This window comes from Pseudophryne corroboree, unplaced genomic scaffold (assembly GCF_028390025.1).
Source record: "Pseudophryne corroboree isolate aPseCor3 unplaced genomic scaffold, aPseCor3.hap2 scaffold_2550, whole genome shotgun sequence".
In the NCBI taxonomy this organism is placed as follows: Eukaryota; Metazoa; Chordata; class Amphibia; order Anura; family Myobatrachidae; genus Pseudophryne; species Pseudophryne corroboree.
In genome coordinates, this window is record NW_026969210.1 from 1 (window position 1) to 25,684 (window position 25,684).

The 25,684-nt window shown below is 50.9% G+C and overlaps 1 protein-coding gene across 1 annotated transcript; it reads left to right on the top strand.

Moving 5' to 3' along the window:
* Window positions 1–5,972: 5,972 nt before the first annotated feature.
* On the top strand, window positions 5,973–18,201 carry LOC135012523 (immunoglobulin superfamily member 21-like). The gene is made up of 3 exons (XM_063952558.1): window positions 5,973–5,985; window positions 6,190–6,305; window positions 17,163–18,201. The coding sequence occupies exons 1-3, from the start codon at window positions 5,973–5,975 to the stop codon at window positions 17,649–17,651; spliced, it is 618 nt and encodes a 205-aa protein (XP_063808628.1). The 3' UTR covers window positions 17,652–18,201.
* The last annotated feature ends 7,483 nt before the right edge of the window (window positions 18,202–25,684 follow it).

Sequence of the window (25,684 nt, forward strand, 5' to 3'; positions counted from 1 at the left end):
TATTGTGGTGCCAGCTTCTACTGACTCCTCAATTTCATCAAAGTCCTTGGATGTTGTAAGGGCTCTGAAAATCTATGTGAAGAGGAATGCTCATCACAGAAAATCGGACTCTCTGTTTGTCCTGTATGATCCCAAGAAACTTGGGTGTCCTGCTTCTAAGCAGACGATCTCTCGCTGGATCAGGTTCACTATCCAGCATGTGTATTCTACGGCAGGATTGCTGTGTCCTACGTCTGTTAAGTCCCACTCTACTCGTAAGGTGGGTTCTTCCTGGGCGGCTGCCCGGGGTGTCTCGGCTTTACAGCTTTGCTGAGCGGCTACTTGGTCAGGTTCAAACACGTTTGCTAAGTTCTACAAGTTCAAGACTTTGGCTTCTGATGATCTGAAGTTCAGTCAATCACTTCTGCAGGAGCCTCCGCGCTCTCCCTCCCATTCTGGGAGCTATCCCCATGGTACTAATGTGGACCCCAGCATCCTCTAGGACGTAAGAGAAAATAGGATTTTGGTTACCTATCGGTAAATCCTTTTCTCGTAGTCCGTAGAGGATGCTGGGCGCCCGCCCAGCGCTTCGTTATCCTGCAGTGGTTACTTGGTTCAGTACAACTTTGTTTTTATTTACGTACTGCATTATTACTTGGTAAGTAATGTTTCAGCTGTTGCTGACTAGTTCAAGCTAGAAGGCTTGAGGTGCCTTGTATGTGTGAGCTGGTATGAATCTCACCACTATCTGTGTATAATCCTTCTCTCGAAGTATGTCGTCTCCTCGGGCACAGTTTCTAGACTGAGTCTGGTAGGAGGGGCATAGAGGGAGGAGCCAGCCCACACTCTCAAACTCTTAAAGTGCCATGACCTTCTGTCATGTCAACCTTGTTCATGTTGACCTAATGCTTGTGTCGACCTATTTTGGGTGTTGACTTAGTTAATGTCGACCAATAGTAGTCGACCTAGGCACTGTCGACCTAAATGTGGTCGATCCTATGAACCACACCCTATGCAGAGAGAGTTAGATTTGGGTGGGGTGTGCAGGTGGGGCAGATGTAACATGTGCAGAGAGAGTTAGATTTGGGTGGGGTGTGTTCGAACTGAAATCTAAATTGCAGTGTAGAAATAAAGCTGCCAGTATTTACCCTGCACAGAAACAATATAACCCACCCAAATCTAACTCTCTCTGCACATGTTACATCTGCCCCCTCTGCAGTGCACATGTGGGGTAATTCAGACCTGATCGCTAGGCTGCGTTTTCGCACAGCGGGCGATCGGGTCTTAACTGCTTATGCACCACAATGCGCAGGTGCGTCGCATGGGTACAAAGCGGATCGCCGCTCAGCGATGGGGTTGTGTGACGGATCCGTTTGCATGGGTGTTCGCAAGGAGACTGACAGGAAGAGGGCGTTTGTGGGTGGCAACTGACCGCTTTCAGGGAGTGGTTGGAAAAACGCAGGTGTGTCCAGGCGTTTGCAGGGCGGGTGTCTGACGTCAATTCCGGTCCCGGCCAGGCTGAAGTGATCGCAGCGGCTGAGTAAGTCCTGGGCTGTGCAGAGACTGCACAAGATCTGTTTGTACAGCTCGGCTACACATGCGATCGCACACTTGCAAAGCGAAAATACACTCCCCTACGGGCGGCGACTATTTGATCGCAGCAGTGCAAAAATGGCCTGCTAGCGATCAGGTCTGAATTAGGTCCATGGTGTTACCCATTAGTGTGCTAACAAACCTGAATAACCCCCTCAGTGTATATATTGCGAGGTACAGTATATACCCAGGAGAATACGGAGTGACAGCTGCATCCAGCGTCATTCATCTCTACGTAATTGGGCCGTGTCTGGGGACCGCTTTGTGAATTAGGGGGTGATTGTCTACTAGACAGAAATAAATAGATGTAAAACAATGTAGACGACAGTGAAATTATTTGTGCGGCTTAATGATGTGACGTTTTGCTGTGAAATAAGACGCCGACGCTGTAAAACCTAAGGCGCTGGCCCGGTGTGCAATGGGAGAGAGAATGGTGCATAGTTCAGCCAGCTGGCGCGGGAAGCGTTAATGTTCTCGACGAGAGGAAGAAGAAAAAACCATCACACAAAGGAGTAAGTTAATTAAAGCCGTGGAAATGTGGGCTCTCTAATAAACCTCTGTCTTGCCGCACTTTTATAGGCTCCCATAATTTGCCTCCCGTCCCCAGAGCCGCGTGCTGCGCGCGTAGGTCATTAAGGCCCCCGGCCGCCCGGATCTGCTGTCAGCGGCGAGGAGAAGAACACAACCTGTGCGACGTCTTCTTAACTGCCGCCCCTTTTCTTTTTTACTGCTCTGTTTTTTTTTCCCCTTTTTAATTGGCCTCTTTATGATCTGTGAGTAAAATACACCAGCGGATCTCTGCGGTTTTATTGCCGGCGGTCCCTGGAGGGTTCGCACAGCGGGGCTGAGCGAGGAATGAAGTATAGACTTCAGCCTGGCACACCTTAGTACTGTAGCTCGTCTCAGGTCTGCGTGTTCCCTGCAAGCGACATATGGGGCCGGGGAATCCTTATCTTTGCCGCGTCTGTGCGCACACAGAGATACTGAGGGTATATAATATGTAGGGTGGCTCTGGGCGTACAGCACTGCGCAGGTGGCAGCGCCATATAAATAAAGGACAGTAATAATTATGAGAAAAGGTGAAAGAGCAGAAATTGGCGACTTGAGGAGCTGGACTAGACAGTCCCGCAGCGACTGTACATGGGGCCTGATCTAGAGGGGAACGCAGAAATGCCCGCAACTGGCGCCCACGGAACAGACCTTGCGCGCTACTAGCCACGCCCAGGGTCACCCAGAACCCTCATCACTTGTCTGCCACTTTTCTGACACCGTCTGTCCCGATCACAACAGCGCCAGTGTGCTAGAAGCGTTTTCAAAGATATTCGCACATGAATATCTGTATTGCGTGCAGATTGCGTCAGGCCTTGTGTCTGTAACCCAGAGCAACATAACAATATTACACTACCAGAAGCCATGGACTGCTGTATCTTCTCATCAAGGTATATTTTCTCATTGCGATATATATACCCATAGTGCTATACGTTCCTATCATGGTATACGTTCCTATCGTGGTATAAGGACCTCATTCAGTAAGGACTGCAAAATTTGCAAATCAAAATCTGGTCGATTATTGAATGACACTGTATGCACAGCGTTCGCATTGCACACGCGCAAGTAGAAATAGCGTCAGAAAATGCGTACACACTGTGATCGCAATGCAGCCGCTGTTTGAATGACAGGAAGCCGGCATTTCTGAACGGAAACCTTGCCGATTTCTGTGTGTGTGTGAAAAACCGCAGGCGTGCCTAGGCGTTTTTAAGGAGGGGTCTCTGACGTCAGCGATGACCACTTCCAGCCTCTTGCATCGCAAGAATTCTGAACGACCTTGCCTGGCGCAGATAGGAAAAATCTTCGATGTTCTGGTAATTGGCGTATGGTTCTGCGAGCAGCCGCATAATGCGATGCATCAGCTATTTCTGTGCGGCAACTATTTGATCGCAGCAACTGCTTTATAGCAGAAACTGCAATCCTTACTGAATAAGGTTCTAAGGGGGACATTTACTAAGCAGTGATAAGAGCGGAGAAGGGAGCCAGAGGAGAAGTTGCCCATGGCAACCAATCAGCACTGAAGTAACATCTACAATTTGCATACTATAAAATGATACAGAGCTGCTGAATGGTTGATGGGGCAACTTCTCCACTGGCTCACTTCTCTGCTCTTATCAGTATATATAATAGTAAATGTCCCCCTAAGTTCCCAATATTATGCCAGTGTCAACATATGACATCAACATGTCGACATGTTGTACTACCCCCTCCAAGGAACAGGAGCTGTAAGGGCGGCTGTAAGAGGCATGGCAGGGGTACGCGGATATTAGGACGGGCGCGCGCCTCATGCTGGAATCGCTGTGCGGTGTGAGAGCTGCAGGCTCCTGGCAGGTGGATAATGTGACATTTGCGTGATTTAGGTTCCAGGTCTCGTGTGATTTACTGTGATACCAGGTGAGATTCCAGACTTCATTATAGCAATGGAGTCCTTTATTCTCCGCAGGCTCCAGAGAAACCGGCTCATTTGAATAGATTTAAATATTGAAAATATCTCATTTAAATAAATGTAAATGTTCATGTTCCTTCACTTGTCACTTGTCAGTCCGGAGCAGTGTTTCATCTCCTTAGGACAGGATGACAGGAATTGAGATTGTGTTTTTACCCCGTCTTCTGCCCCTACAGCTCACCTCACCCACTCTCTCTCCCTGTGCCGCACTCCAGTCCCAGCCACGTAGGCTCCATCTTTGCTCATCGTAAGCGAACAGTTGGCGCTGTCTGGGTTCAGCGCATGAGCCCCTACATCTGGCATAATGTTGGGTTTTTATTTCCAAATATTTTGGATCCTGGCAGTCAGAATACCCACGCCGGGATCCCGACATGGGGGCAGATGTACTAAGCCTGGAGAAGTGATAAAGCAGTGACAAGTGTAAGGTGATAATGCATCAGCCAATCAGCTCCAATATGTAAATTGACAGGAGCTAATTGGCTGGTGCATTATCACCTTCCACTTATCACTGCTTTATCACTTCTCCAGGCTTAATACATCTGCCCTATGGATTGAAATGCTGATGCCGGGATCCCGAATGAGATCTGCCCTGTATGCCGCGTGGGGGGAGGGGGGGGTCTAGGCACCACCAGGGAGGGATAGGGTTAGGCTGCGGGGAAGGGAGGGTTAGGGTTAGGCTGCGGGGAAGGGAGGGTTAGGGTTAGGCTGCGGGGAAGGGAGAGTTAGGGATAGGCTGCGGGGAAGGGAGGGTTAGGGTTTGGCTACGGGGAAGGGAGCGTTTAGTGTTAGGCTGCTGGGAAGGGAGGGTTAGGGTCATGCTGCGAGGAAGGGAGAGTTAGGGTTAGGCTGCGGGAGAGGGTTAGGCTGGAGGAAGGGTTAGGCTGCGGAGAAGGGATAGTGAGGCTGTGGGAAGGGAGGGTTAGGCTGTGGGGAAGGGAGGGTTGGGGTTAGGCTGCGGGGAAGGGAGGGTTGGGGTTAGGCTGAGGGGAAGGGAGGGTTAGGGTTAGGCTGAGGGGAAGGGAGGGTTAGGCTGAGGGGAAGGGAGGGTTAGGGTTAGGCTGCGGGGAAGGGAGGGTTAGGGTTTGGCTATGGGGAAGGGAGCGTTTAGTGTTAGGCTGCTGGGAAGGGAGGGTTAGGGTCATGCTACGAGGAAGGGAGAGTTAGGGTTAGGCTGCGGGAGAGGGTTAGGCTGGAGGAAGGGTTAGGCTGCAGAGAAGGGATAGTGAGGCTGTGGGAAGGGAGGGTTAGGGATAGGCTGCGGGGAAGGGAGGGTTAGGGTTAGGCTGAGGGGAAGGGAGGGTTAGGGTTAGGCTGAGGGGAAGGGAGGGTTAGGGTTAGGCTGTGGGTAAGGGCGGGTTAGGGTAAGGCTGTGGGGTAGGGATGGTTAGGGTTAGGCTGCGTGGAAGGGAGGGTTATGGTTAGGCTGCGGGGAAGGGAGGGTTAGGGTTAGGCTGAGGGGAAGGGATGGTTAGGGTTAGGCTGTGGGTAAGGGAGGGTTAGGGTTAGGCTGTGGGGTAGGGATGGTTAGGGTTAGGCTGCGTGGAAGGGAGGGTTAGGGTTAGGCTTCGGGGAAGGGATGGTTGGGGTTAGGCTGAGGGGAAGGAAGGGTTAGGGTTAGGCTGTGGGTAAGGGAGGGTTAGGGTTAGGCTGCGTGGAAGGGAGGGTTAAGGTTAGGCTGCGGGGAAGGGAGGGTTAGGCATCACCGGTGAGGGTTAGTGGGGTTGGGGATTAGGGATAGTCTCCTTACCACCTTCATGTCGGGATTTTGAGCGTCGTGATGTTCTGACTGCCTGGGATCCCGATACCATCCCCCCTGCAGTGGCCCGGGTTATTGCTGCAATGTAAAAGAGGTATATACTGTATAAAGGCCTTTCTGGGTGCGGCTCACACGCCAGCCCTTGTCTAGATGAATCTGGGAGGTGAGCTCACTGTGACTGCAATATAGCGGCTTTTGCAGCGTGTTCGGTAGTGTAGAAACTTGCAGCGGAACGCATGGCGAGGTGCTGAGCCACAAACTTAAATGTTTTGATGCAAATGTGAAGAAATGCTTTTGCTGGGTGCACACAGATTTGCAGCAGTGGCGACAGTCACCAACGACAATTGTCTTTCTGTTTCCTCCCCAGCTCCTCCCGTGTCCATTGCGGTGATTGCTGCAGATACGCCGGCTCCGTTCAGCAGGTACCAGGCGCAGAACTTCACTCTAGTGTGTATCGTGTGTGGAGGGAAGCCGGCTCCGCAGGTGAGTGCGTCCCCCGGATAGGCTACAGTACTGCTTTCCGTGTCAGCTCCGCGACTCGCTCAGCAAACAGAAGTGATGTTTCCCAGTGGCTGCTGCGTACAGACCCGTAGAACTATCACCCGACAGCTACATAACCACTGAAGGGTCGTGCTCTGGACCAGCCTCATGGAGGCTCAGAAGACCCCCATATAGACGACGTACATTAGGTTAATGGTCAAAAGGTTGCAAGGTAAATGGTTGACAGTGGGTAAGGTTGACAAGGTCAAAAGGTCGTCGTGAAAATGATCAACACGGAAAAAAATCAACACAAGCTTTTTGTGTGACATTTTGTACGTTAAACCATATCTAAACATTATTAGAGGACACGTCTGCCCTTGCAGGCTCGCTTCAGTCACCACGCTTCGGACAAGATGGCTGGTTCCGCTGCGCTCGCCACGGGTTTCTATTCCCAATCATAGTCCATGTGGATCGTAAATCATCAAAGGTTTGAGAAACATGAATAAATCCCAAAAAAATCTTGTGTCGACCATAAGCACTGTCTACCTTTTGCCTGCCACCTCTTGACCCTGGTGAGCATATGGGGTCAACTTATTAACTGTCGACCGATAGATTGGGACCCAGATCTACTGGCGCGCAGCGGACACTATGAAGGTGGGTTCAGTGTTCAGCGGACAGTCCCCAGTAAAGAGGTCTTGGGGCGCGAGGCATTTGGGAGAAGCAGATATGATCGCTCACAATATATTGGCCGCCGTCCATCAGCTATATCCACCGAGCAGTGTTACATCCAAGCGATGCAGCCTGAGTTCCCAGCCTGGCTCCCATCTTCCAGCCCCGCCCCCCACGCACACGCAGCCCCCCATTAGAGCGCTATCAGCACGAGTTGTCTTTTCCCATTTAGTGCTGTATTGCTTCGTGTGAACGTGTCGCTGTCTCTGCTAGCACACAGCACGCCTTGCTGATGCGCGTAATGCGACCGACACTCGTGTTTATCTCTGTCCGTTAAATATCCACATATCTGTCTCACCGCTGCACTTGGCACCTTGCGTCTTATTGTCATGCGAGCTGCAAGCGCATCGCCTGTCACCGTACATTTCCACGTCTGCTCCCCGCTTGTTGTGATTAGTATTGTCACAAAGTCGACACTTCTAGATAAAACGAGAGCGGAGAAATGAGCAAACATCATTATGACTCCTTGTTCCCTGCGCTCGCTCCTTTCACGGCTGTGACAATCCGAGCAGGCAGGCCTCCTATTGACGGAATCGACCCACTAAATTAATACATCTTAATGTTCTTTTGTAGATTTGTATCAAGCGCTGTGTTTCTGCTCTCACTGGTAACGGCAACGCTTTAATCCTCTCCCTCCACTTCCCTTTCATAAGCCCTTCCAATCAAGGGATCTCTTGTTTTGCGTTCCTTACCCTCCATTCTGCCTATTATGCAGCCTCTATAGTCGGAATGCATAATTGTGTCTCTTGCCCTCTCTGCGGCGTTCTGCGTTTGACGGATGCATCGCTATGTTAAAATGCTATTTAGGAAAGAAGAAGAAATAACACGTTTAAGCAGACTCTGACTTACTGAGCTGCTCGTGTATAAGAAATGGCTATTTCATCTGTGGCTCCATTATGTGACTTGCCATAAAACCTTCTTAAAGCTGCATTCTCTCTTACAAACACATCTATTAATAGGGCTGTAATAGCACCTTGAAAACACTTTGGTAGCAAGGAGAAGGCATTCCTGTGATTTAATTGGCACTAGAAGTGGCGTTTCGTCCTCCGGCTCCCGCTGGTAATGTATCCTGTACCTTTACGGTGATGTTATTACATGGATGCGTACTGTACATTAACCGGTTTGGTTCGGGCACGTGCGATACGGTAGAGACATTTAATATGGTTTTGTTGAGGTTTAACGGTCTAGTATTTTAGGCAATTACGGCTTCATAAATGTTTTACGCCCCGGATTGGACTTTTGTTGGTCATTCTGGTTCAATAAAACTTCATTGCACAGTTGTAACCCTCTTGGTCCGGAATATGGAAGGCAGCAGAGTGCAGCTGTAGTTTTATGTTGGAGAATAGGAGGTGCAGATGTGTCCTCATACATCTTTGGTGCAGTTGCGCCAAAGAGCCCCTATCGGCACGCCAGACTGCTAGTTTTGGCCATTTTTTTTTTTTTTTTTGAGTCTTCTTTTGCCAAAAATGCTTCTTAGTTGGGATGCCACTAAGACGCACCGGGAGACTGCGCTGATTAATGTGATATGCGACACTTGTATATTGTGTGTGATTAGCTGGTTACACACTATAAGATTATCTGTCCAATCTTTCTGGTTGGAGTGAAAATCTGGCAAATCGCAATGAACCATTTGCTCCCAAAAGCTGGAAAATGGGCAAAAACGGTCATTCGCATAAACTGGTTAAATCAAATGGATTTAACCAATTTGTCTGAACGTCCATTTTTGTCTATTTTCCAGTATTTGGGAGCAAAATGGTCAGTTGTCATTTGCTCTCGTCCATTACCAGATTTTCATTCCAACCAGAAAGATTGGACAGATAATCTTGTAGTACTGGATGCATCTACCTCCTAATCTGTACACAAAGTGATACAATGTAGCAGCCGCAGCTTTTTTACAAGACAAATTCCGTTCGGCTCCGTATACACGTGTCATATATCGTCCTGTAGCGTCCTGGTCGCACGCTGCATGGCGTATTGAGGCCAGATGAAAACACATCTGTATAATATGATTTACTTGTTACCTTCCTCTGTTAATATGATGTCTGCTCCGTGTTGAGTCTGCTCCGCGTCTTCACAATCTAGCTCCGCTTCTAGACATTGGTTTATTTTAGGTGGCAGGTGAGATACACCAGATGCTAAATCCCATCCCCCGCTGATTCTAATCCAGAGTTGGAATTTTAGGAAAATCTATTTTACAAATTGAAGATTTGACGTGGCAGAAAACATGCCATGTTCCTGGGAATCCTAAACTACTCTGAGCATGGGAAATGAATTCCTCTTCACTGGCAGCTGTCAGGGGGGAAAGCTGTTAGGAAATGGATTAATTTTGCAGAGCGTTGGTTAGCGAGATAGGTCTCTGACACGTGTGTTCGGTCAATTCGCTTTCTTCATTAAGTGGCTGTGGAAATTGCTTCATTATCTATGTCTGGAGGATTCAGCTTGTGTCTCCCATATATTTACCTATTATGTGGTTCAGTTGAGAATTAGCGTTACTCGGGGAAGCTCGGTCTGCATTATATTGGGTATATAAACGGCTTGATTTAATGTAGGAAAATTGTCCAGAGACTATGGGTTCTGCTTTCCACGTCTTGACAGATTTGTATTCTACATGAGTAGAAGCGAAGGAGAAGGCAGCGTCTTGCGAGACTCAATGGAGGTGTTGGAATAATAAGGTTAAGATTATCCTGGCTGTGAGTATTAGTTGGGTACAGACTCGCGAAGATATAATCCCCTTACGATCAACAGAAGCCAATAGTGCGAGGTTTTAGAATGTCATCCCTGAATAGATTAGGACTTTGGGGAATGTTTGCTGTCCTGGTTCTCTAGACCAACCTGACCAACAAGATGATCATCACTGGGACCCATTTGGATTTTTTCCCCCATGTTGGAAGCTCCCCAATGCTGTCCTCGTGGCTGATAATTTCGGAGTTAAAACTGCTGCTACCCAACTTTTTAGGAGGGTATCATCCTTTCTGTTGATTGCCCATTATGCCAAACAGACTGACAGCAGGGAATGTTCTCCAGGCCCATCACTTCTCAGAGCTGGGCTCCTGATGGAAGGGCTGCAGACTTGATCCCTGGAGACAAATTCAACTGACCCTCATCTCCTAATCTGATCAGCCCGACTTTCTAGGTTCCCCGCTACGTTCAAAGAGATCTGTTTGGAAATTCTCCTCATTAATATTCCATACAAAGTGGAAGAACCTCCCACTCCCTTCTCCGCGGGGAAATGGAGAGTGGCCTCCAAGCTACTTTCAATTCCAAGGTGCAAATTCTTCGGCATGACGGACAGAAACTCATTGAGCATTAGTGCGTTATGGAGCTATAACCACAGATGGTACCATACACTACCTGGTGGTCTCCAGACAGGTTTGGTGTCTCCACTTTGATGGCCCTGTCCAGATTTTGTAGAGTAAAAGACTGCCCTAGTAGTGGTTTTCCAGGTTCCTGATACTAGAGGCCTTGCATGTATATTGACCTCTAAATCCATCTGAAGGACATGGCACAAGCTTTTCCTTCTACAGTGGCCACCTCTGGTTCCCCCACAACCCCCTTTTCTTTCTACCACCTTCTTTATGTTTCTCCTTTCATCCTCTAGGGGACACTGGAGGTAGACTTTCATGCTGTGTCCCCCCAGCATTGCGACCCCCCGGTCACCTGGACCCCTGCTGCTGTGCCCTGAGGTTGCAGAAGAGGCAGTCCTTCGCAGTGTGCAGCCATATCTTGCTATTGTGTTTCCCATCTTTATACCTTTGTCACAGGTTTCATTAACAAAGAACATTTAGAAAAGATGGGTTGTCACGGCCATTATGGGATGTCACAGCCATTAACACGGCTAATTACATCTTTAATTTGACACTTTGCTGGCACCTGGCTCTAAAACTCTTTATCTCCGAGAGCTTGGCAAATGTCCACTGTGGTTGTGTTACCATTCCAAATCTTCACAATCATTTATTAGGGAGCGCTGAGCCTCAGGGACATTCCTCCCGTCAGGCGACCTGAGAACCTGATTATAGGTGGTATCATCCTAGATCCCGGGTGGATGAGGTTCTGAGGGTAAACCCCTCCTTACAATCATCCCATTTAAGCCTATACATTGATTAAGCAACTTGTGTTGTGTATATTGAGGTTCTCATTGCTCCTGCGTTACTTCGGTCATGCTATAGTGGCTGCCAACATGAGGGGAGCGGTGACGGCGGGGAACGTATTCTCCTTACCCTACTCCTGGTACTGAGTGATAGGAGAGGGGTAGAAGTCTGCAAGCGATGCCTCAGATGGGCACCATAATATATGTGTGTGTGTTCTGTACTCTGTACTATCCAAGGAGACAATAACAATAACCTCAAAGTGTAACACTGGTAAAGGGGAGCTGTGCAGGTAGGGGGGATGGGGGCAAACGTGGGAAGGGGAGCTGTGCAGATGGGGGGGGCAAACGTGGGAAGGGGAGCTGTGCAGATAGGGGGGTGGGGGGGGCAAACGTGGGAAGAGGAGCCATGCAGGTAGGGGGGATGGGGGCAAACGCGGGAAGGGGAGCTGTGCAGGTAGAGGGGATGGGGGCACACACAGGGGAGCCGTGCAGGTAGGGGGGCTGGGGACACACACAGGGGAAGGGGAGCCGTGCAGACAGGGGAAGGGGAACCATGCAGGTAGGGCTGATGAGGGCACACAGGGGAAGGGGAGCTGTGCAGGTAGGGGATATGGGGGCACACACAGGGGAAGGGGAGCCATGCAGGTAAGGGGATGAGGGCACACAGGGGAAGGGGAGCTGGGTAGGTAGGGGGATGAGGGCACACAGGGGAAGGGGAGCCGTGCAGGTAGAGGGATGAGGGCACACAGGGGAAAGGGAGTCGTGCAGGTAGGGGGGATGGGGGCACACACGGGAAGGGGATCCGTGCAGGTAGGGGGGATGGGGGCACACTGGGGAAGGGGAGCTGTGCAGGTAGGGGGGTGGGGGCGCACAGGGGAAAGGGAGCCGTTTAGGTAGGGGCGGGGCAGGGGAGCCGTGCAGGTAGGAGGATAAGGGCACACACCAGGGAAGGGGAACCATGCAGGTAGGGGGAATGGGGGCAAACGCGGAAAGGGGAGCCGTGCAGGTAGGGTGGATGGGAGAACACACAGGGGAGCCATGCAGGTAGGGGGGCTGGGGACACACACAGGGGAAGGGGAGCTGTGTAGGTAGGGGGGATGAGGGCACACAGGGGAAGGGGAGCTGTGCAAGTAGGGTGACTAGGGGCACACAGGGAAAGGGGAGCCATGCAGGTAGGGGGGGATGGGGGCACCATGGGGAGGGGGAGCTGTGTAGGTCGGGGATATGGGGGCACACTGGGGATGGGGATCTGTGTAGGTAATGGGGATGGGGGCACACAGGGGAAGGGGATCTGTGCAGGTAGCGGGGATGGGGGCACACAGGGGAAGGGTAGCTGCAGTTAGGGGGGATGGGGGTACACAGGGGAAGGGTAGCTGTGCAGGTAGGGGGGATTTGGGCACATTGGGGAAGGGGAGCTGTGCAGGTAGGGGGGATGGGGGCACACAAGGGAAGGGGAGCTGTGCAGGTAGGGGGGATGGGGGCACCATGGGGAAGGGGAGCTGTGCAGGTAGGGGGGATGAGGGCACACAGGGGAATGGGGGCACCATGGGGAAGAGGAGCTGTGCAGGTAGGGGATATGGGGGCACACTGGGGAAGGGGAGCCGTGTGGGTAGGGGATATGGGGGCACACAGGGGTAGGGGGATGGGGGCACACTTGGGAAGGGGAGCTGTGTAGGTCGGGGATATGGGGGCACACTTGGGAAGGGGAGCTGTGTAGGTCGGGGATATGGGGGCACACAGGGGAAGGGGAGCTGTGTAGGTAGGGGATATGGGGGCACACGGGAAGGGGAGCTGTGTAGGTCGGGGATATGGGGGCACACGGGAAGGGGAGCTGTGTAGGTAGGGGATATGGGGGCACACAGGGGAAGGGGAGCTGTGTGGGTAGGGGATATGGGGGCACACTGTGGAAGGGGAGCTGTGTAGGTCGGGGATATGGGGGCACACTGGGGAAGGGGAGCTGTGTAGGTCGGGGATATGGGGGCACACGGGAAGGGGAGCTGTGTAGGTCGGGGATATGGGGGCACACGGGAAGGGGAGCTGTGTAGGTAGGGGATATGGGGGCACACAGGGGAAGGGGAGCTGTGTGGGTAGGGGATATGGGGGCACACAGGGGTAGGGGGATGGGGGCACACTGGGGAAGGGGAGCTGTGTAGGTCGGGGATATGGGGGCACACTGGGGAAGGGGAGCTGTGTGAGTAGGGGATATGGGGGCACACAGGGGAAGGGGAGCTGTGCAGGTAGCGGGGATGGGGGCACACTGGGGAAGGGGAGCTGTACAGGTAGGGGATATGGGGGCACACAGGGGAAGGGGAGCTGTGTGAGTAGGGGGTATGGGGGCACACAGGAGAAGGGGAGCTGTGTGAGTAGAGGATATGGGGGCACACAGGGGAAGGGGAGCTGTGTTAGTAGGGGATATGGGGGCACACAGGGGAAGGGGAGCTGTGTGAGTAGGGGATATGGGGGCACACAGGGGAAGGGGAGCTGTGCAGGTAGCGGGGATGGGGGCACACTGGGGAAGGGGAGCTGTACAGGTAGGGGATATGGGGGCACACAGGGGAAGGGGAGCTGTGTGAGTAGGGGATATTGGGGCACACAGGGGAAGGGGAGCTGTGCGAGTAGGGGATATGGGGGCACACAGGGGAAGGGGAGCTGTGTGAGTAGGGGATATGGGGGCAAACGGGAAGGGGAGCTGTGTGGGTAGGGGATATGGGGGCACACAGGGGTAGGGGATGGGGGCACACTGGGGAAGGGGAGCTGTGTAGGTCGGTGATATGGGGGCACACTGGGGAAGGGGAGCTGTGCAGGTAGGGGGGATGGGGGCACACTGGGGAAGGGGAGCTGTACAGGTAGGGGATATGGGGGCACACGGGAAGGGGAGCTGTGTGAGTAGGGGATATGGGGGCACACAGGGGAAGGGGAGCTGTGTAGGTCGGGGATATGGGGGCACACTGGGGAAGGGGAGCTGTGCAGGTAGCGGGGATGGGGGCACACTGGGGAAGGGGAGCTGTACAGGTAGGGGATATGGGGGCACACAGGGGAAGGGGAGCTGTGTGAGTAGGGGATATGAGGGCACACAGGGGTAGGGGATATGGGGGCACACACAGACATTTCCTATGTGAGAATGGTCTTCAGCTGGGCTGCCTGGCTGTTATCAGCAGAGTCTGTCACTGAATGTACTAAATGGCTTTATATTCACATTTCTATATACGTTTCTTCATCACTCCATTAGATAAATTATATAAAAGAGCTTTAGAAGGGGGTTAATGTGCCTGTAGAGGTTATATTTGTAGGATAAATGAGACTTGAAAGTAAGTTCCTGCGGAATGTGTTTCATTACTCAGGAAGAGACAGGTGTGTGAGATCCGCTTATTGGCTTTTCCTCTCCGCGCCACATCCTGAGATATCAGTCACCCTGCGACTCTCTGCCTCAGAGCTGGAGCCATTACATGCCAGCAAGCCCCAATAAACCGCTCACCGGCTCCCCTCGCCTGACCATCGGCCAGGAGGGACCACGGAGGGCCGCGTTTAGAGGACACCTGGGCCGAGGCGGCCACGGATGTAGCCCGAACACAGGGGCAGATGTATGGAGCCTGGAGAAGTGATAAAGTAGTGATAAATGCAAGGTGATAATGCACCAGCCAATCAGCTCCAATATGTAAATTGACTGTTAGGAGCTGATTGGCTGGTGCGTTATCACCTTCCACTTATCACTGCTTTATCACTTCTCCGGGCTTAATACATCTCCCCAGAGTGTCAGACGTCATCGCAATATAATCTATTGCCTATTATCAAACTAAGGCCCAGATTTATCAAGCCTTGGAGAGTGATACATTGCACAGTGATAAAGTAGCAAGCAATCAGCTGCTAACTGTCATGTTACAGGCTGTGTTTGAAAAATGACAATTGGAAGCTGATTGGCTGGTACTTTTTCTCCCTCCACTTTCTCTCCATCCAAGGCTTTAGTAAATAGACCCCTAATAGCCACACACTCTAATTGACAATAGCAGATTATTTGTCTAATTCCGCAGCCGGTAACATCTGTTCCGTACCTGACACCTCCCGGTAGCTGATGCAGAGGTCTCGCCGCCTCTCCGACAGCCTGACGAGTGTGCGGATAGTGTCGGGCTCGTCACCAGCTCAGTATGTGACTATTATTTATGCACACACTTGATTTATAAAGGTTCCCATCTGAGCTGGATGATTGTCTAGGAACGTATCCTGGGGATGGCGAGTTATACGAGAGATATTACAGGTAGCGGCGATGTGGGGGGAGGAGGAGGACGCTGAATGAGCACTAACAGCTGTGATACACTGAAAGAAAAGGAACATTACGCAGGAGGCGTCCGCGAGTGGGATGACAGACGGAAGATGTGACGCCTGCCGGTGACAAAGTGACACGGATAATAGACGTTTCACACGTGCCGGGGAAACATGAGGACGGGCTGCGGGTCTTTTTTCCTGCTGATTACATTTCTGCTTGTGTCCTAAAACTCCTTTCAAGATACCTGATTAGCATATAAGTAAAGAGACGTCCTGTGATTGCCGATGAAACGTACTGTGCCGGATGGTTATAGGAAAAGCAGGTGCAGAGCCGTAATTCGCGCCGGGCTGAGAGAAGTATATTCTATTACAGGAGAGAACGGATCTGTAACAGCAATCACGGAAAGCTGCTAAATCCGTCTGCAGGGTAAATTTACTAACGCTTGCTTGGAAAGATGTGATGTTGCCCATAGCAACCAATCGAATTCTAGTGGTCATTCAGAGTTGATCGCGAGCTGCATTTGTTCGCAGCGCAGCGATCAGGCTACAAAACGTCACTTCTGCGCATGCGTATGCAAAACTACGTCGTTTTGCACAGGGTCTAGCGATGCAGTTCAGTCGCACTGCTGGCCGCAGAGTGATTGACATGAAGTGGGCATTTGTGGGTGGCAACTGACCGTTTTCAGGGAGTGTTCGGAAAAACGCAGGCGTGCCAGGGAAAAGGCAGGCGTGGCTGGGCGAATGCAGGGCGTGTTCGCGACGTCAAATCCGGAACTGAATAGTCTGAAGTCATCGCAAGCGCTGAGTAGGTTTAGAGCTACTCTGAAACTACACAAAAACATTTTGCAGGCGATCTGCGATACAACCGTCCGCACTCCTGCTAAGCTAAAATACACTCCCAGTGGGCGGCGGCATAGCGTTTGCACGGCTGCTAAAAACGGCTAGCGAGCGATCAACTCGGAATGACCCCCTCTGTCTTCCGTTTTCTAGGATGCAATAGGGACATGATAGGCAGAAGCTGATTGGTTGCTAAGGGCAACATCACCTCTTTTCAGTTTCAGAAGCTTTTGTAAATTTACCCCTGTGGCTTTGCAGGACCGTTATAATCACGTTCGCACCAATTTATTAACAGTTCATATTGTAGCGTCGGCATATACCGTTGCGCTTTACCAATAAAGCTGCGTTTCTTCTGACTGCGTCCCGGTACATAGCCAGTGAGGCGAACGCACGGGATACGGTCATTAGGTCGACACAACTTAGGTCGACCACTATAGGTCAACATGTACTAGGTCGACAGGTCAAAAGGTCGAAAAATAACCGGATAATGTAAATAGATTCATATATATTTAGAAGCAAACTAACGGGTATATTTATTAGAGGGCAAAAGGTCACAGTGGGTGTTTACTGTATATAGGGATTTTCCTCCATATCACCAAACTGGCGGTAAGTTTCGCCTTTGCATAGGGAAGCCTGTGGTGTAGGGTCATGGCGGTACAGCTGTCCGCGCAATATATTTTGTTAGGATTATTTTTTTAAATAAAAATGTTTTCAGCGTTTCATTATTTCCTACCTTTATTAACTTTTTTTTTTCCAAAAAATTTGTGCTATTTTTAACTTAAAAAAAATTCTGTCAATTTCATAAAAAAAGAAAAAAGAAAATTAGATTATCGTTGTCGCTGCGTTTTCATAAGCAAGATGAGACGTTCTGCAGGTAGATCCTGCCGCTAGATCTCTTATTGATTACTGCTGACGTTCCTCTCATAGCACCGTTGTCTTTTTCCCAGGTGTACTTCAAGAGAGACGGGGAGCTGATCGAGGTTGTCCCTATGATGGACCCACCGCCGGCCGCTGCCGGCCTGATGAACATCCGAGGGTCGAGGAACATTCTAAACCGAGACATGGATGATACTAAAATGCAGAAATCACTTTTACTGTTGGACACTGAGGAGCGGGGACTAAGTTCCTTCACGGAGAACCCTTTCCGAACCCGCACGTCCGACCAGGGACCTATGTCCATCCCCGTGACAGAGACCATTCCAGAGACAGTGGTCAGCCTGGAGTTCCCGCGTTGGGTTCACAGCACGGACCCCACTTATTTCTTCCACCAAATGCATCTTCCAATGAGTGATGGAACTGTAGAGGTTCGAGCCATGCTCACCTGGACCCTAAACCCACAGGTAGACAACGAGGCGCTGTTTAGCTGTGAGGTGAAGCACCCAGCCCTCACCATGCCTATGCAGGCTGAAGTCACACTAGGTAAGAAGCTTTCTTAGTTTTCTAGATTCATTGTCAGCGTGATTTATGGGCCGCATTTATATCCCGGTGCCAGAGCTCCAGGCAATTGTGTCTTCTGATTAAATCTTATAATAGCTATTTAGGAAGACCTGCATAGAGGAGTCTGGGAGATGCTCCTCGCGTCGGTGTAATTACAGCTCGCTCCGAGATAGGGGCAAATGTCAGAACTCCATGTACCCTGATACAATACCGGTTGCCATGAAGCATTGTAGGGCGTCATCCGGCCGAGTGGACATCACGGGCTTAAAATGAGGTTGCCTGAGTTCTAGCAGATGGATGGTCTTGTCCAAAATGACTGCTCTCTTGTTTGCTTATAACTGGGAAATATTGCATGGCAGAGAATGGGAGAGGCTTCCGTCTGGAACACTACTGGGCCGCTTTGTAATAGTATAATTTATTTAGAACAAATTACTTTTGCAGGATATGTGTGAATTATGTAAAAATGTCTGAGGCCTGTAGTTTTGTAGCCAAGACGTTCTGAGTTTCCCAATGAATCAGATACATATTATCTATCTATCTACAGTATCGATCAGAATTTATAAGTTAAATATTTTACAGTTAAATATAACACTCTCCCATTTGTTTCATGCCAGCTGGTTACTTTATTATTATTATTATCCTTTATTTGTATGGCGCCACAAGGGTTCCGCAGCGCCCAATTAGAGAGTACATATGCACATAATCAAAACAGGAAAACAGCGACTTACAGGTGAAGACAATATAGGACAAGTACAGGGTAACTAAGCATAACTACACCAGTAGACGACACTGAGATAAGTATCAAGGTGGCCGAGAACTGCGAGATTTGGGCAGTTGAGGACTATTAAAGTAAGAAAAGGATAATCACATGAGGGAAGAGGGTCCTGCTCGTTAGAGCTTACATTCTAAGGGGAAAGGACAAAGCCGCAAATACTTTGTTTAATAACTTCCAGAGTGGAGTCTTTTGGGGTCCGCTTCTCCGTCGGACGCACAGATATACTGTAGCACACGTCCGGTTGTCCTCTAATGCTAGATCATTTCATCATTCTTCTTTGTGCTCCTAATCTAAGTAAATACATTGCATGGTGGTAAATGAGTTTCTCACTGCATAATATAAAAAAATTGCACGCAGTGCCTTTTTCTGCCACCAGATGGTGCTTTGAGAAAGTTGTACTGCGCATGTCACCTGTGTGAAAGGTACAGTACGCAGCGCATGTGAATTGCTGATAAAGTAGCGTGTTGGGTAGTGTCACAGGAATAACGGACAACAATCAGTCTTGGCTTAGAGAGCAGCAGTAATGCACTAACCTGATGAGAATTAATGGCTGTGCTACAGAAAGCGGAGTTCCACCAATAAGCATGTTCCATCTTAATTAAATATATTGTAATGTATGAATTTGGTGCTACCTGAAGCCGGTGGAAAATTGAAATTAGTCACGGCATTGTTATCACATGGAGAATAAATCTATACTTGGCAACGTGCGAGCGATGATTAGTCCCTGTAATTCTAATATGTAATGTGTGTCAGACAGCCGGGGCATGGCGAACGTGTGGAATTGGAGAATAGGAAAATAACATTTGTGAATCTGGTATTTAAATGACAAGATAGCGGTGAACTCTCAATTAGTCAAACATGGAGGCTGCGTGGTCCGCACTGTGGGCTGCGACGCGCTGGCTGGCAGACCTGTACAGCAAATGTGCATTTTATGCTGTGGGTTTCCCTTAGTCTGGAATATTGTCTGCAATTGATATGTTTTATTATTTGTTAGCTCTGCACATTTCCAAGCGCTTTTACTGTGACACACAGAGATGGCTCTGACAGGTTTAAAGCCGACAGATGTCCTGGGATAAAATAAAGCAGTTTTGGTGCGATATTAATCATCAAGATATAGCGCAATTCCTGCTTTACAGACGACCCTTGTTTGTGGTTACAGAAATATTTCAGCTGGGCGGGATAAAGTACAGTAACTCTTGTAGTGTTCCCAGGGATTATGCATACACGCGAGTCTGCTACATGGATTTTATATTATATATTATATATATATATATATATATATATATATATATATTTATATTATATATATATATATATATATATATATATATATATATATATATAGGGATGGGGGCAGTGCACTATAATATTCCATTCTGTTTATATGTTCATTTCGTATAATAATGACGGGTGTTTGGTGCTGCTGAGACTACTAATTGCAGGAAGCTTTATGTGTATTTAGTGATTCCCTATTGCGCTGTATGACTGCTGTATGGCGGCTGTATGAGGGCTGTGTGGCGGTTGTATGACTGCTGTATGGCGGCTGTATGAGGGCTGTGTGGCGGTTGTATGACTGATGTATGGCAGCTGAATGAGGGCTGTATGGTGGCTGTATGACTGCTGTATGACTGCTGTATGGCAGCTGAATGAGGGCTGTATGGCGGCTGTATGACTGCTGTATGGCGGCTGTAAGAGGGCTGTGTGGCGGTTGTATGACTGCTGTATGACGGCTGAATGAGGGCTGTATGGCAGCTGAATGAGGGCTGTATGGCGGCTGTATGACTGCTGTATGACTGCTGTATGGCAGCTGAATGAGGGCTGTATGGTGGCTGTATGACTGCTGTATGGCGGCTGTATGACTGCTGTATGAGGGCTGTGTGGCGGTTGTATGACTGATGTATGGCGGCTGTATGAGGGCTGTGTGGCGGTTGTATGACTGCTGTTTGGCGGTTGTATGACTGCTGTATGACGGCTGAATGAGGGCTGTATGGCAGCTGAATGAGGGCTGTATGGCGGCTGTATGGCGGCTGAATGAGGGCTGTATGGTGGCTGTATGACTGCTGTATGGCAGCTGAATGAGGGCTGAATGGCGGCTGTATGACGGCTGTATGGTGGCTGTATGACGTCTGTATGGCAGCTGAATGAGGGCTGAATGGCGGCTGTATGACTGCTGTATGACGGCTGTATGGTGGCTGTATGATGTCTGTATGGCGGCTGAATGAGGGCTGTATGGTGGCTCTATGACGTCTGTATGGCAGCTGAATGAGGGCCGATGACTGCTGTATGACGGCTGTATGACGTCTGTATGGCGGCTGAATGAGGGCTGTATGGTGGCTCTATGACGTCTGTATGGCAGCTGAATGAGGGCCGATGACTGCTGTATGGCGGCTGTATGACTGCTGTAATGCGGCTGTATGACATCTGTATGGCGGCTGTATGACGTCTGTATGGCGGCTGTATGACGTCTGTATGGCGGCTGTGTGGCGGCTGCAGTGCTCGGTATCTATACTTATCCTATATGTAGAGTATGACTTGCTACAGATGTACTACTTCCCTTGTTGTATATGCTGGATGTGTGTTCTCGTCTGGTTGTTTGGCGTATACCACATGGAACCAGGATCTACGGGATAAGAACAGACTAGTCCGGGAAAACTAGTTATAATGCTGCAAATATAAAGCACGGGGGATTTGTTGTGGGGTTTGGGTGTTTGATGGTTGGAGTCGCATTAGGCCCTGGCTGCCATATATCATTCAGCATCGGGCCCCTGAGACACAGGCATTACTGGCTTCAGAACACTTTCTCATATAAATATTCCATTTCTTGTGCACATTGTGTCTAGAAGTGGGTGTGTTGGAGCTACAGTAGAATGTCAGGGGTCCGGTGTCCGAGACCTCAGCAGTTACCAGACAGCGAAGTCAGTGATCTCCGTCCTGGAGAACTTATTGGGACTACGCACTTGGCGCGGCGATTTGGTGGCTGCCGTGGCAGTGCAGTATTACCCCGCAAATAACCCCGCCGTGACACCAGTGTCATGCCTCTGCTATGCCCCAGTGCTGGCCGGGCCCTCCAGGGTTCCTGCAGTCACAGCACTAGGCCTTTGGTGGTTGTACAGGAGCTGCCATGGAAACACAGTGACCCCGACGCTAGTGCCCCTCACAGAACGATGGGCATCGGGAATCCGGCAAGTCTCCTGCAGCTCTATTACCTCCATCACCCTGTAAGGGTCCACGCCGCAGCTTTTACCCAGATGCTCCTCATGGACCTCAGCCTCCATGCTTCAGCGTCTGTTCTCCAAGGGTCTACGAGGAGGTCCTCCGACAGCCCCCCTGAGCCGTGCCCTGCAATGCACCGAGGATGGGTAAGGTAATGATGCATTTTTATGATTGCAGCGTGCGTGCTGGCGGCCTCTCCCTCCCAGCCATCCTTGATGGAATTATCCCAATTCTAATTAGGTTTGTATGCAGATCAGGCCATTTGGTCTCATTCGTTTACAAACCATTAAGGTTAATGTGCTTCTTGTTTAAAGAAAGTGCTGAATTAATAGAGTGCACCGCGCCGCGCTTCTGTGCGAGTCTCATTCTATCCCTGTCCCCCTCCCCCCGCCGCAGGGGCCAGAGCCTGGCCGGGTGTGACGTGTTGTGCGACATTTGTCAGGTGTGCAGCAGGTTCCAGGACGGTGTGCGGGGTAACACGTACCCCCAGGGGGTAGCTCCGGCACGGGGGCTACTTACAGCTAACAATAGATGAAACTTTAGAATTGAGTGGATCAGGAATAAATGCAATACATGCAGAACAGAAATAAGAAATACACAGCAGGCGGCACTTAGTGTAATGTACCCGCCGTAGGGCGAGAGGCCGCAGACTGGCCCAGAACTAACCCCCTGCGTCGGTAACACTATGCGTGTGGTCAGCGAGCCCCGGAGGGTCGGTCAGGGATTGCTTAAACTGTTTTCGGTGATGGAAAGTTTACAATGGATAGAATTAAAAATGTCTGCAGGATTGTATGGGGCAGCCGGGACCCCTGTGACCGGGGAATCATTTACCATCATATGAGACTGCAAAACATCCAGGAATAACTATTTCTCTAGAGGCACCAGCAGATACATCAGGGGTGAGCAGCCTGAGGCTCTTCGGCTGCTGTAGAACCGCAAATCCCAGCATGCCCTGCCAGATCCATCTCACAGGCTCCACAGTCACTTGGTCTGTCTCTCCTGAGGTTCCCAGGGCCAGATAATACATGTTGGGACCACTGTGGCTGAGCTGCCTGATCTCCCAGTCACAAGGCCAAATGTGTAAAGCACCAGTGCCCCCTCCCAGTAACTACCGTTACCCCTGTGCTGGTCTGCACGTGTAAAGCACCAGTGCCCCCTCCCAGTAACTACAGTTACTCCTGTGCTGGCCTGCACATGTAAAGCACCGGTGCCCCCTCCCAGTAACTACCGTTACTCCTGTGCTGGCCTGCACATGTAAAGCACCAGTGCCCCCTCCCAGTAACTACCGTTACTCCTGTGCTGGCCTGCACATGTAAAGCACCAGTGCCCCCTCCCAGTAACTACAGTTACTCCTGTGCTGGTCTGCACGTGTAAAGCACCAGTGCCCCCTCCCAGTAACTACAGTTACTCCTGTGCTGGCCAGCACGTGTAAAGCACCAGTGCCCCCTCCCAGTAACTACAGTTACTCCTGTGCTGGTCTGCACGTGTAAAGCACCGGTGCCCCCTCCCAGTAACTACAGTTACTCCTGTGCTGGTCTGCACGTGTAAAGCACCGGTGCCCCCTCCCAGTAACTACAGTTACTCCTGTGCTGGTCTGCACGTGTAAAGCACCAGTGCCCCCTCCCAGTTACTACAGTTACTCCTGTGCTGGTCTGCACATGTAAAGCACCAGTGCCCCCTCCCAGTAACTACCGTTACTCCTGTGCTGGCCTGCACATGTAAAGCACCAGTGCCCCCTCCCAGTAACTACAGTTACTCCTGTGCTGGTCTGCACGTGTAAAGCACCGGTGCCCCCTCCCAGTAACTACAGTTACTCCTGTGCTGGTCTGCACGTGTAAAGCACCAGTGCCCCCTCCCAGTTACTACAGTTACTCCTGTGCTGGCCTGCACATGTAACGCACCAGTGCCCCCTCCCAGTAACTACCGTTACTCCTGTGCTGGCCTGCACATGTAAAGCACCAGTTCCCCCTCCCAGTAACTACCGTTACTCCTGTGCTGGCCAGCATGTGTAAAGCACCAGTGCCCCCTCCCAGTAACTACAGTTACTCCTGTGCTGGCCAGCACGTGTAAAGCACCAGTGCCCCCTCCCAGTAACTACAGTTACTCCTGTGCTGGCCTGCACGTGTAAAGCACCAGTGCCCCCTCCCAGTAACTACAGTTACTCCTGTGCTGGCCTGCACGTGTAAAGCACCAGTGCCCCCTCCCAGTAACTACCGTTACTCCTGTGCTGGCCTGCACATGTAAAGCACCAGTGCCCCCTCCCAGTAACTACCGTTACTCCTGTGCTGGCCTGCACATGTAAAGCACCAGTGCCCCCTCCCAGTAACTACCGTTACTCCTGTGCTGGCCTGCACATGTAAAGCACCAGTGCCCCCTCCCAGTAACTACCGTTACTCCTGTGCTGGCCTGCACATGTAAAGCACCAGTGCCCCCTCCCAGTAACTACAGTTACTCCTGTGCTGGCCAGCACGTGTAAAGCACCAGTGCCCCCTCCCAGTAACTACAGTTACTCCTGTGCTGGTCTGCACGTGTAAAGCACCGGTGCCCCCTCCCAGTAACTACAGTTACTCCTGTGCTGGTCTGCACGTGTAAAGCACCGGTGCCCCCTCCCAGTAACTACAGTTACTCCTGTGCTGGTCTGCACGTGTAAAGCACCGGTGCCCCCTCCCAGTAACTACAGTTACTCCTGTGCTGGTCTGCACGTGTAAAGCACCGGTGCCCCCTCCCAGTAACTACAGTTACTCCTGTGCTGGTCTGCACGTGTAAAGCACCAGTGCCCCCTCCCAGTTACTACAGTTACTCCTGTGCTGGTCTGCACATGTAAAGCACCAGTGCCCCCTCCCAGTAACTACCGTTACTCCTGTGCTGGCCTGCACATGTAAAGCACCAGTGCCCCCTCCCAGTAACTACAGTTACTCCTGTGCTGGCCAGCACGTGTAAAGCACCAGTGCCCCCTCCCAGTAACTACAGTTACTCCTGTGCTGGCCAGCACGTGTAAAGCACCAGTGCCCCCTCCCAGTAACTACAGTTACTCCTGTGCTGGTCTGCACGTGTAAAGCACCGGTGCCCCCTCCCAGTAACTACAGTTACTCCTGTGCTGGTCTGCACGTGTAAAGCACCGGTGCCCCCTCCCAGTAACTACAGTTACTCCTGTGCTGGTCTGCACGTGTAAAGCACCAGTGCCCCCTCCCAGTTACTACAGTTACTCCTGTGCTGGTCTGCACATGTAAAGCACCAGTGCCCCCTCCCAGTAACTACCGTTACTCCTGTGCTGGCCTGCACATGTAAAGCACCAGTGCCCCCTCCCAGTAACTACCGTTACTCCTGTGCTGGCCTGCACATGTAAAGCACCAGTGCCCCCTCCCAGTAACTACCGTTACTCCTGTGCTGGCCAGCACGTGTAAAGCACCAGTGCCGCCTCCCAGTAACTACAGTTACTCCTGTGCTGGTCTGCACGTGTAAAGCACCGGTGCCCCCTCCCAGTAACTACAGTTACTCCTGTGCTGGTCTGCACGTGTAAAGCACCGGTGCCCCCTCCCTGTTACTACAGGCACTCCTGTGCTGGTCTGCACGTGTAAAGCACCGGTGCCCCCTCCCAGTAACTACAGGCACTCCTGTGCTGGTCTGCACGTGTAAAGCACCAGTGCCCCCTCCCAGTTACTACAGTTACTCCTGTGCTGGTCTGCACGTGTAAAGCACCGGTGCCCCCTCCCAGTAACTACAGGCACTCCTGTGCTGGTCTGCACGTGTAAAGCACCGGTGCCCCCTCCCAGTAACTACAATTACTCCTGTGCTGGTCTGCACGTGTAAAGCACCAGTGCCCCCTCCCAGTAACTACAGGCACTCCTGTGCTGGTCTGCACGTGTAAAGCACCAGTGCCCCCTCCCAGTAACTACAGTTACTCCTGTGCTGGTCTGCACGTGTAAAGCACCGGTGCCCCCTCCCAGTAACTACAGTTACTCCTGTGCTGGTCTGCACGTGTAAAGCACCGGTGCCCCCTCCCAGTAACTACAATTACTCCTGTGCTGGTCTGCACGTGTAAAG

Bases quoted from the DNA above. Each gene is read 5' to 3' on its own strand.
- LOC135012523 (XM_063952558.1), top strand. The intron at 6,306-17,162 runs GTGAGTGCGTCC...TCTTTTTCCCAG, and splicing joins GAGGGAAGCCGGCTCCGCAG to GTGTACTTCAAGAGAGACGG.